General features: G+C 47.2%; 1 protein-coding gene across 2 annotated transcripts in view; it reads right to left on the reverse strand.

Annotated features, from left to right (window-relative positions):
* Positions 1-12,346, reverse strand: part of TFAP4 (transcription factor AP-4) — a 29,573-nt gene extending 17,227 nt beyond the window's left edge. The window contains exon 1 of one of the 2 annotated variants that reach the window (XM_068117138.2): positions 12,029-12,346. In XM_068117138.2, the coding sequence (XP_067973239.1) occupies positions 12,029-12,120 (92 nt within the window). In that variant the 5' untranslated portion in view covers positions 12,121-12,346. Of the gene's footprint in view, positions 1-1,892; positions 2,063-12,028 lie in introns of those variants that run through there. The other variant, XM_068117137.2, reaches the window with a different exon arrangement.
* Positions 12,347-12,648: the final 302 nt, after the last annotated feature.

The raw sequence follows: 12,648 nt of genomic DNA on the forward strand, positions 1-12,648 counted from the left end.
ACTATAATTACAAATGGTACATATGTACAAAGTACATTTGCATCGTATATAATACTGGTTTTGCAGCAGTAGAAGGGTGGAGGGGGCATGGGTAGGGGGCAGGAAACTTTTTTTTAAAGCCATGCAACATCTATGTATTAAAACAGTCGGATTTCTCTGTCCATCCCTCTGCCAAAAAAAAAAAAAAAAAATACACGAAATGACCAAAAGTATGCGGACATCACTTCTAATTAGTGGATTCGGCTGTTTCAGCCATACCTATTGTTGACAGGTATATATAATCAAGCACACAGTCATTCAATCTCCATAGAGAAACATTGGCAGTAGAATGGGCCGAACTGAAGAACTCGGTGACTTTCAATGTGGCACCGTCATCGGATGCCACCTTTCCAATAACAAAATCATACCTTACGAGACACTCGGTAGAGCACATACATCCACCAGGCTGAACAGGTTAGGTCTTGTATTCCACTGATAGGCCGGATCTGGATCCGGACCTGAACCAAAATTGAATCCGCTTGGTCTTGCCACCTAACCAACTCATCCACCTAGTTTTGTCACAAGTCGTCCACAACTTTTTGAAATGTTGTGCTATACGTATATCGTTTTTAGCCTTCTCTGAAGAATCACTTTTTAAAATTCTCGGATCCGGATCTTGTTGAAAATTGAATCAATTCTTCATCACATACCCAACCTGCCCGCCAAGTTTTGTCCAAATCCGTCCATAACGTTTTGAAATATCTTGCTATACATCGTTTTTAGCCCCATCTCTCGATGGTGAAGAATGACTTAAAAACTCTCGTATCCGAATCTTCACCAAAATCGGACTCATTTTGTCCTCGTCACACACCCGTCTCCACCAAATTTTGTCAGAATCCGTCAATAACTTTTTGAGGTAACCTGTTCACAGTCGGACAAACAGACACAGACAGGGGTGAAAACATCCGTCCACCTTTGGTAGCGGAGGTAATGATGCAATACCTAGTTTGCAAAGCAGTCTACAGTCAGGATGGGTATAAAACGCATCTCTGAGTGTTCCTGGCAGCATGATGCATCGTAGTCCCACAAAAAAAACTTCATCAGGATTCACCATCAAAATATGGCCCTTTCAAAATTTGTTTGCATGCAATTGTTCATATCCGGCTTAAATTGGAAGTCTCAAGCATGTTTGATGAAGCTCGATCCAAACCCTTGGGATTGCAACTTTAAAGTATCACACACAAAAGATTAGACGGCACAAAGCCATCGAGCATCTGGCATAGACAAGCCACATCTGGACGCACAACGCGAGCCTGGCTGTCCACAGAACAATGTCCATTGGAGATAAACGGTTTATTCCTCAAAATTCAGGCTGAAGGAAAGGTTTCGTGGCTGAAACTTGGAAATTACCGTGGCACATGTCGCAAGCCATTTGCCCACGAATCTAATCTACCCTGTTGCCGTGCCAAGACTTCGCTTGCTGCGCAAACAGCTACGGCCTGGCAAAAATGTGTGCAAATGCAAGTCGATTCTGAACACGTGCATAATAATGGCAACTTCTAAAGTTACTCAGAATAAAAAAAAAATACAAAATAAAATTTACAAAAAATATGTATGAAACCGAAAAATCGTACAAAAAATAATTAATAAACGAGCTGCACCCACCCGAGCTGCACCCACCCACACAACCAAATATTTTCATTTTCTCCTCCTCCTCCTCCTCCTCCCTAATTAACATAGCCTTCCTTTACTCTCATATCTCTGCTCATACCCTTCGGTTTACCAATTTTAATTTTCTCCATTAACAACCGCCCGTCCCCTCACCCAATCCTTGAAACACATGGAAAAGGTAAGCAAGACCTCGATGCGACGTCCTCGGTATGAGGAGCACCGCTACGCACAACACGACGTACGATTCAGTATCAGGCACGAGCTCGATGGGCCGATAACTGCAACGGAAATCCTGAACGCAGCATGTTGCGGTACAACAAGGCCCCGGCACGGCTCCAACACAGCACCGATGTAACATGAGTTAGGAGAAAGAAACGGCATTCGCTCGCTACACAGCTGCTTTGTGTCAACTGGCTGGGACGAGGGTGGAGTCTGATCGTCACTCATCACACTACACAATGCCCAACCGACTGCCTAAACATTGGAAGTACACGCGTTTACGGAGGATTAAACACATTACAAGGTGAAAAGTGTTTTTTCAAAAGTATATAATCAAGCCCTAAAAAAAAAAAATTTTTAATCACATTGCCGCGTTATAAAGGTGGTCAAGCGAAGCAGAACACACCCTAGTCATAAGCACAGAACACCCCAGAGTTTGTGGATCCAAATCTTGCTAAAGGCGGAAATATCACAGACATCAAATGCAACTTTCTCAAGATGGAGTCAAGATCATGAGAATTACCATGCAATCTTTTTGTTATGGGAGGGTGGCCATACAGTACGTACTTCCTTTTTTGGGGTTGAGCTGGACGTACAGGGAGTCCTCGACTTACGAACATCCAGATTTACGTACGAACCCCAATATTTTTTTTTTATGTCCGAGATGTGAACATTCGCTCGTACTTACGAACCAATAAATGAGTGGGGCAACTCGGGACTCATTGGTTGGGCAGAGTGTGAATCTTTCTTCCGCGAGACGTAAAGAGTGCGCGCATCGTAAAGAGTGTGTGCGTCGTAGAGAGTGTGCGCGTCGTAGAGAGTGTGCGCGTCGTAGAGAGTGTGCGCGTCGTAGAGAGTGTGCGCGTCGTAGAGAGTGTGCGCGTCGTAGAGAGTGTGCGCGTCGTAAAGAGTGTGCGCGTCGTGAAGAGTGTGCGCGTCGTGAAGAGTGTGCGCGTCGTGAAGAGTGTGCGCGTCGTAAAGAGTGTGCGCATCATAAAGAGTCCGCGCGTCGAGTGGTCTGCAGTATTCAGTGTGCTGTACACGGAGCTATTTTCTTTACACACACTTTTGCATTCGTAGTGCCATGTATTTTACCGTTTTAGTGACAACAAACCCTGAGCAAGGCTGATAAACATTGCAATGATATTCCTGCAATGAAGAAACACAGAACCTTGACATTGGAGATGAAACGGGATGTTGTAAAATGTCTGATAAAGGTGAAACTTCCTCCCAAAATCAGTCATTCGTTCTTCAGAAATGGAACAAGAAAGAGCAATCGGAGATGTATTTTGACATGTTTGTATTTTGTGAGGTGTGTATTAGCTGCTGTGTTTGTGTGGTTTATTGATGACATAGATTTATGTGCAATCCAATATGGCTGCCGAACCACATGACCGATAAGGCCATCAATTTAATTATCCCATATAATTTTTGTATAGATCGTGCACAAGCAATTTCAAAATGATTGGATCAAGCGCTCTACTTGTCTAATTATGACGTCATAATGAAGGCACCAATGACATCATGAATATATGTTGTTCCCCATGAGTAGTACTTGACAATTAGCCACATTTCAAATTTTTCCCATTGAGCGGTATTGGAGATATAGAGATGCAGTTTTTTTTTGGTTTATCCAAGATGGCGCCCATACCACGTGTCGTATGACGTCATAATTTTCATTAAAAAAACAAAAGGAGGAGGTGTGCCTGTGATGAAAATTTCTTGGCAATCGGACCAATGGTTAGAGAAAACTCGCGTTCTGTGGGGACAAACAGACACACAAACAAACAAGAAATATGTTGTGCATAGCACGATACTTGCAAAATCCCTAAAATAAGTTGTTGGCATATGAAGACCTCAAAAATAATTTGTCGTTGAATTCAGTGACCAGATATGTAAATCCTCTTCAAATTTCAAGTTAATCAGATAAAAATTGAGGATTTAAAAAATTTGGCCTGTCTTGAACTTTTAGCTTTTGTTGACGTTTTGGCCTATGTTGACCTCACAAAAACTTGGTAGTATAATTCATTGACCAGATATGCAAATCCTCTTCAAATTTCAAGTCAAACAGATGAAAATTGAGGATTTTAGATATTTGACCAAGTTGATGACATTTGGCCTTTGTTCACCTATTGACCTTTTGACCCCCAAACCAATAGGCTTCTTGGTTATGACCAACTCTACCATTTGGTGAAGTTTCATGAAGATCAGTTGAAAATTGTCACCTGTAGGCGACTAACATACAAACAGACAGAATGAAAAATCACTCATCGAGCGACACTTGACAAAACATAACAAAGTAGAATGGCACTCAGTAGAGCATCCTTTTGACCTCAAAAATAACGTGGTTGAATTCAGTGATCTGATATGTAAATCGTCTTCAAAGTTTAAGTTAATCCGATGAAAATTGACAATTTTAGAAATTTGGCCTATGTTGACCTTTTGGCCTATGTTGACCTCAAAAATAGTTGGTAGTTGGTTTCAGTAAGCTGATATGCAAATCCTATTCAGATTTCGAGTCAATCGGATGAAAATTGAGGATTTTAGTTATTTGAAAGAAAGTGGCCTGATGTTGACCTTATGACCTAAGTTGATCTCAAAAATAGTTGGTGGTTGAATTCAGTTAGCTGATATGACAATCCTTTTCAAATTTCAAAGTCAATCGGATGAAAATTTAGATTTTAGGAATTTCAAAAAGTGGTTGACCTTTGGCCTATGTTGACTATGTGACCTATGTTGACCTCAAAAATAGTTGATGGTTGAATTCTGTTAACTGATGTGTAAATTCCATTCAATTTTCAAGTCAATCGGATGAAAATTGAGGATTTTAGAAATTTGGAATTATTGTTGTTGACCTTTGGCCTATGTTGACCGTTTGGCCTACGTTGATCTCAAAAATAGTTGGTGGTTGAATTCAGTTAGCCGATATGTAAATCCTATTCAAGCTTCAAGTCAATCGGATGAAAATTGAGGATTTTTGAAATTTGATAAAAAGTGGTTGACCTTCAGCATATATTGACCTTTTGACCTAAAAAATGGATAGGATTTTGTCAAACCACGAACTCTACCATTTGGTGAAGTTTCGTGAAGATCCGGTTTAAAATTGTGACCTGTAGAGGCAAGTATAAGTGATCAGACAGACCCCCTAGTGAGCAGACAGATGTGTGTATACATGGCACGAGGAACACAAAAAACACACACAAGTGATGTGATGAACATATTTGCCAAAATATTTTTTCCCTTTTTTGCAAAGTAATAACGCATACGACCAACGAATATACTTGGAACATCTTCGATTTTTGCAAGTAACAAAGAAACGGAGGCAAATGCAATACCCTCCTCTCCTCTGGCAAAGGTAACAATGATGGACAAAATAAGAATTTTACAGTACGTTGTTTTACAGTACGTTTTAATTGTATTTATTATAATTGAGTGGATTGAAGGAGCATTATTTACCATAATTTATTGAAAATGTACAATATTTCAGCTTAATTGTGTGTTAAATTGGCTTTCTTGGCTTATTTTGTAAAACCGATCCACCACTTATAACAGAGCCTGTGGGAAATCAAGTTCCGACTTAAAAACAAGTTTGGAGCGGAACACGTTCGTAAATCGAAGACTCCCTGTATTAGGACAGACGACTTGTGTTGCACAGTCTTAAAGTATATTGTTGCGGTTTTGAGTTTTGTACAATAAAGTTTAAATTTCCCCCTCATAGTTTAGTCACATAACAACATGTAGCCTCGCGATAGTGCAGTTATCTCTTAGTATGTGTGAGAATAGTCCTTTTCCTGTGTTAGTTTTGCGTTGAGTAGAATAATGGGAGTAGGTCCTCGATTGCCTTATGCCGCTTCCATTGCCTTATGCCTCTTACGCCTCTTTGTGCTGCCTTTGGCTTTTTGGCGCGAATTAACACGAGGCAGGCCTAGCAGGTCGGGTCGGGACCGAATGAGGACGGCGAAGAAGCTGACGGTAAGCGCGAGCCGCCAATCAGGGCTCAAAGGGAGTGGCTCCGAAAATGCGTCACAGGGCGTGGTTGGAACGTTCGAGAGGGCTCAGGACATATCCATATAACCCGTCGTGCAAAGCCCCCAAGAGGAGAAGAAGAGGAGTTGAAGGAGCGTGGTCAGCAGAAGAGTAAGAGGACTCTCGAGTTGTTGGCATTTGGAGAGTATCGAGCAGTTGGCATTGAAGAGCGCGGCAGAGTATAGAGCTGCGAGATCGGAGAAAGACGCGCATGAACAAAGATACGTGCTCATATTAAAGTGGCGCTCGGTTGAGCTTAAGGACGAGCCTCTGTTGCATTGAGTTACGCAAGTGATAGCGCGCTGGTTACTAAACGCGCTGTGGAACCGCCCAGCCGCGCTGAGAGACGTGTACATTTCGTTCCTGCCTCATCTGCTGCCTTTTGTTCGGGAGACGCGCTACGAGGACCCTTTCCACCACCTGCTTGCCATCTTGGCGGGACATGCTGGGACCGTGGAGAGCACGCCGGGCCGCCGTTCCTGGATGACCAAGGCAGCACGTGGACACCATTCTGCCTGCAATTTCCCTGTGTGTGTGTGATCCGGGCCCGTGTCTGGGGTTTAAGAATAAGACTGCTTAAGTTCTGCTCTGTGTCTGCTTTCTACCAAATTGTACATACGTGTAAATAATAATTAAATTGTGTTATTCCTTTTATTCGACCGCCTCGTGTTTTCCCTCATTGACTAAGCGTAGTACGAATAGAACCGCTCTAATCGGGGTCCAATATTAACGGTGACTGCACGGACCACGTGGTACGCAATCCGCTAGGTCTACTCAAATTACACGTGGCTCGTGCGAGGCTTGGTTCCCCGCTTCCGTGGCGGCGCAGGTATTTAGGTACGAGCGAGACTTGGTCCCGAAACCCTACCTTGCGTTTGCCCGGAAGAGGCGTTTCAAGTCTCGGTTACGCCAGGCCCAGAAATAACAAGGGGCTTAATCCCCCCTTGGTAAGGGTAGGAAGGGCGGTGGAAAACCGTAACAATATAATGATATAATTCCAGTAATCTCTGTGTGTATGTCTGTGTGTATGTCTGTGTGTCTGTGACCGCTGTTTCTCGACAACCACGGGTCCGATATACTTTAAACTTGCCAGGTATATTGCTGGGGACCTGAGGATGTGCCTTTTCAAGGTTTCATATTAATCGGAGAAGTAGTTACCGAGCTATGTCCAAAAAACGATTCAACCAATCAGAGAGCAGCGAGCTATCACGTGTGCCGAACGTGCCGAACAGACTCTGCCTCGGACGGCACATTTGAGAGCGTATTCATTTATTTCACGTTGGCAAACTATGTTGCCGCTATGTTGGCGTTAAACTATGTTTTAAAACTAATTAAAACTAATTTGCGATTCTTTCGCTTTCCTGCGCGTTTGTGCACGCTATGGCGATTTCTTTACCAAACTCCGCAAGCCGTTCGCTTTGGACCAAACCATTTCATGTAAATAGAGGGGGGGGGATTGTCACCGTACTCGCAAGCCGTTCGCTTTGGACCAAACCATTTCATGTAAATAGAGGGGGGGGATTGTCACCGTACTCGCAAGCCGTTCGCTTTGGACCAAACCATTTCATGTAAATAGAGGGGGGGGGGGGGTTGTCACCGTACTCGCAAGCCGTTCGCTTTGGCTTTGCGAATGGACCAAACCATTTCATGTAAATAGAGGGGGGGGATATAATTTTACATATATATATAGTACGGGCATGCCCTAGTATAATGAAATTTGAATAAAATAAAGATTGTAAAAGTCATTAATTAATTAATTATGGTTGCACAGCCATTTTCCACAACGTCTATTACATCACCTTATCTAACGCGTTGCATTAGTTATTCTTGCCTGTCGTATGTGTCAATTAAGACATCCTTGAAAACATTAAATTTCCTGTTTGGAATGATTTTCAATGTTGACTGTTAGACAGGCAGACAGAGTTTTTAAAAAAATCTCAATCCTCTCCGCACATGTACAATCGGGATAAATTCAGAAAGTTCTGTAAAACGAGAAAATTGTCTTTCTATTCATGTTCGGATTCGTGTTCAAAATATCACATTCAATTTAAGTAAGTTGTTCCTCGATCATAAAATGACAAGACAGACAGACGGACGGAGATTAACCAATTGCTTAACCGCACTTTTTGCTTCGGATGTGCAGGGTAACCATAACAGCGCACAACTAGAACGGCACAATAGAGAGCATACCTCCACCAGGTGAACAGTTTACGTTTTGTATCCCAGAGTAGACCAGAAAATCACAATACAGAATCTCATTAAATTGAAAGAAGGCGTCCACAACGTTTTGAGATATCCTGCTATGTATAGTTTTTGGCCCCATCTCCTAATGGTGAAGATTCACTTTAAAAATTCAAGTAGCCAGATCCGAATCCGGATCTTCACCAAAATCTAATCATTACGTCCTTGTCACATAGGCTACGTCTCTGCCAAATTTCGTCCGAATCCGTCCATAACTTTTTGAGATATCCTGCTATGTATCGTTTTTTGGCCCTATCTCCTAATGGTGAAGATTCACTTAAAAAATTCTAGTAGCCGGATCCGAATCCGGATCTTCACCAAAAACTAACCATTTCGTCCTTGTCACATACGCTACGTCTCTGCCAAATTTCGTCCGAATCCGTCCACAACTTTTTGAGATATCCTGTTCAGAAACGGACAAACGGACAGACAGCCGGGGGTGAAAACATGCAGCCCATCCACCTTTGTTGGCGGAGGTAATAACAGGCTATTCCTCTTCTGTGGAGAACATCGGATCACCACGCCATGAAGACGATTGGGAAAAAAAAACATTACAAAATATTTCCTCTGGTGTCGGATGACAGATGTTCAACAACGTCCGAGCTTTTAAGATATTGACATAGGAAAAATATTTAGAAGATCGAAAAGTCAAAAAATCTATTCTAGCGGGGGTCCATGGAGAATGGCAGAAAAAAAAAGATGGCAAACTTCTCCTCAGATGTTAAAGAGCGACATCTGTGAAATGCCGTTTGTATAAATCCGTAAAATAGAATATCGAGTGAAGGCAGAAAATCCACACCAGCGGGAGTAGTAGTCGCACAGAGCCACTCAAACTGGAGCCACACAGGTTCTCAGACAGCTGGAGGCCGTCTGAGCTTCAGTTGGGCAAACCATTCCAACTTGGTCCTTGAAACACGGTCCTAAAGGTGGATACTTTGGGTACTATGGAGAGGACTTTGTTCTACCCTAGAAACTCGTGAAGGAGAACACAACCAGCTCGAGTAATCTCGATTTCATGAAAAACATGCACATGAACTGCATTTCTTGCAAAACTCGGACCTCCAACCTTTTTCATATTCCAATTCGAAATGTTCCGTTTCAACCGAAAGCTCCAACTTAGTAGAGGCCCGTCCTTTGTTGGAACAAATTACAATGCTCTTAACACTCCGGAAGAACACCTGACCAAGTGTAACAATGGTGGGTCTTCGTGTGTCTGACTCTGTGTCCATGCACATCTACGTTAATATAGATTATTATAGATCATTCATTCTCAGATCTACCTTGATCTATATACTGTGGCAAGGCTCCGCATTGTTTATACCCGCAGGTGCTCAAAATCACCGTTACCTTTGTAAGGCAAAACATGTGTGTATACATATATATATAATAAAAACAAGATTATCCTGGGTGGTGCGCCTTTCCAGCAGTAGAGCAGGAAGGTTTGCAAATTATTCAGCATGCTGGAGATAACGTGCCTGCTTTTCATCCAAAAACTGCATTGGTTTCTTTAACGTTCACCGACTAATCAAAAATGGGTCATCGGAGACCGACGTCCATCTGGAGGATGGCACACTTCGCGAGGAGCCTGCGGGGCACAGACGTGACAATAAATCGATGAAACGTCAATAAAAAGTACGTTAACCACTACTGTAGCTTCTCCTTGATATCCACGGCGGCTAGCATACTCCGATCAACGGTCTGTCGACGATTCGATCCGCCGTTCGCATTGTCTGCCGACGCAGACAACGAAAGGAGCCTTCGCAAAGACGAGTTTTCCATTAAAGTCGCAAATCCGGAATTGAGCCCAGGATCGGCAGGTGAGAAGTGAATGCGCTTCCTCCGTGCCATCTTTTCAAGCTTGTAATGGATACAACCAACCACAGTCAAAATTAACAAATACTGACAAGTCAACATGTCAGCCGGCAATCAGGTTTCAAAAGCCACATCCGCAAGCGCAGAGTTAAAGTAAATGAAGAAATAAAACCAACAAACCACAGCGAAACTAAACACTCATCATGACAGTTTACTCTTCCAAACAAGGGGCCACTGACATTTAGGGTACACAAAGGATCGCCTGGAGAGTTTGATGTAAGGAGCGCAATGGGCAGATAAACGGGCAATTTAATGATAGGTGAGGCTGGTGGGAGGCAGGGCTGGGAGGGATGCGCTTAGGGGGCGAGGCTGGGAGGGATGCGCTTAGGGGGCGGGGCTGAGAGGGATGCGCTTAGGGGGGCGGGGCTGGGAGGGATGCTCTTAGGGGACGGGGCTGATAGGGGTGGGGCTGGGCTAGGAGGGATGCTGTTATGGGGCTGGGAGGCATGCGCCTAGGGGGCGGGGCTGGGAGGGATGCTCTTCGGGGGCGGGGCTGATAGGGGCGGGGCAGGGCTGGGAGGGATGTTCTTAGGGGACAGGGCTGATAGGGGCGGGGCTGGGAGGGATGCTGTTAGGGGGCTGGGAGGCATGCGCCTAGGGGGCGGGGCTGGGAGGGATGCTCTTCGGGGGCGGGGCTGATAGGGGCGGGGCGGGGCTGGGAGGGATGTTCTTAGGGGACAGGGCTGATAGGGGCGGGGCTGGGAGGGATGCTGTTAGGGGGCTGGGAGGCATGCGCCTAGGGGGCGGGGCTGGGAGGGATGCTCTTCGGGGGCGGGGCTGATAGGGGCGGGGCGGGGCTGGGAGGGATGCTCTTAGGGGACGGGCTGATAGGGGCGGGGCGTGGCTGGGAGGGATGCTCTAGGGGGGCGGGCCTGGGAGGGATGCTCTTAGGGGGCGGGGCTGAGAGGGATGCACTTAGGGGGCGGGGCTGGGAGGGAGGCTCTTAGGGGGCGGGGCTGGGAGGGATGCTCTTAGGGGGCGGGGCTGGGAGGGATGCTCTTAGGGGGCGGGGCTGGGAGGGATGCTCTTAGGGGGCGGGGCTGGGAGGGATGCTCTTAGGGGGCGGGGCTGGGAGGGATGCTCTTAGGGGGCGGGGCTGGGAGGGATGCTCTTAGGGGACGGGGCTGGGAGGGATGCTCTTAGGGGGCGGGGCTGGGAGGGATGCTCTTAGGGGGCGGGGCTGGGAGGGATGCTCTTAGGGGGCGGGGCTGGGAGGGATGCTCTTAGGGGGCAGGATGCTCTTAGGGGGCGGGGCTGGAGGGATGCTCTTAGGGGGTGGGTCAGGGAGGGATGCTCTTAGGGGGCGAGGCTGGGAGGGATGCTCTTAGGGGGCGGGGCTGGGAGGGATGCTCTTAGGGGGCGGGGCTGGGAGGGATGCTCTTAGGGGGCGGGGCTGTTAGGGGCAGGGAGGGGCTGTTAGGGGCGGGGCTGTTAGGAGCGGGGCGGGGCTGTTAGGGGGGGCGGGGCAGGCTGTTAGGGGCAGGCTGTTAGGGGCGGGGCTGTTATGGACGGGGTGAGGCCGAATCGATAGGAGGTTGAGTGCATCGAACCTGAAGACCGGCAGGTCGTTTCAGGACCCAACAGGGGAAAACAGGTATCTCGAAGACCACCATGAGGGGGCGCAGACGTTCCGGTGCCCCATCGAAGGTGAAGGGAGGAATTTCCCCCTCCCCCTTCCCATCCCTCTCATACACTACCCTCCCACGCAGTCAAAACGTTACCAACCATGGTTTGTCAGTAAAAACAGCCATTAAAGGTTCACCGGAACGCGCTAAAATGCTATCCGAGTGCATGTGCGAGGAGGGTGGGGGTGCGGGTGGGGGGGGACTCGTCAGTCAGGGCGGGGAAAAACACGCGGCCCGGGGCGGCAGCATGGCGACCACGTGGGAATGTTTTTGACGAGGAGAAAGACGGAACGGGAGGAAGGAGCGTGGAGATAAAACGAGGAAAGTGGCTTCCGTTTGCTTTGCGAACCGCTGGGGACGAGAGAGGCCTCTGAAATGATACGCATCGAACCCACCTACAAAGCCCGCCGATAACCTCCTTCTCAGCCTTGCGGAACTCGCCGAGCGCGCAGCCCGCCTTGTCCGCGGACACCACGTAGTACGCCATGCCCGAGTGGCGGGCAGGGCGCGCAGGCCCGGGCCTCGGAGCCGCCGGGCTGTCTGCGGGGCTGGGGGCGGCTGGGACCGCGGCCCAAACAGCGTCGCCGAAAATGGCGGGAAACAGCTGGGGGTGCGCCAGCTGGAGCCGCAGCACCGCCCAGCACAGCCCAGCACCTCCGCCCTCCGCATCTAGGTCGCGCGGTCCTCCGCTACCACCCAGGGACGTTATCCACGACTTCTACCGAGAATCGCTCCATTCGCTCGGCCGCGAGTCCACGGACGAGCTCCCCGAACGTCCGGCCGTACCGTGACAGAAAATCGGACATCGAATTGCCGAGCCGTGTAGCCCGCCGCGCTGCGCCGCGTCACAAGCCATGGCAGATGGTGCGGAGGGAACGAATGACGAACGAATGACGAACGAATGTCGAACGAACGAATGACGAACGAACGAACGAACGAACGACGACGATAACAACACAGAATGATAGCGAGTGGGCGAAGAAGAAGAAGAAGAAACCGTGCAGCGAAGGTCTTG

The sequence above is a fragment of the Myxine glutinosa genome, chromosome 5 (assembly GCF_964187855.1).
Source record: "Myxine glutinosa chromosome 5, kmMyxGlut1.1, whole genome shotgun sequence".
Classification (NCBI taxonomy): Eukaryota; Metazoa; Chordata; class Myxini; order Myxiniformes; family Myxinidae; genus Myxine; species Myxine glutinosa.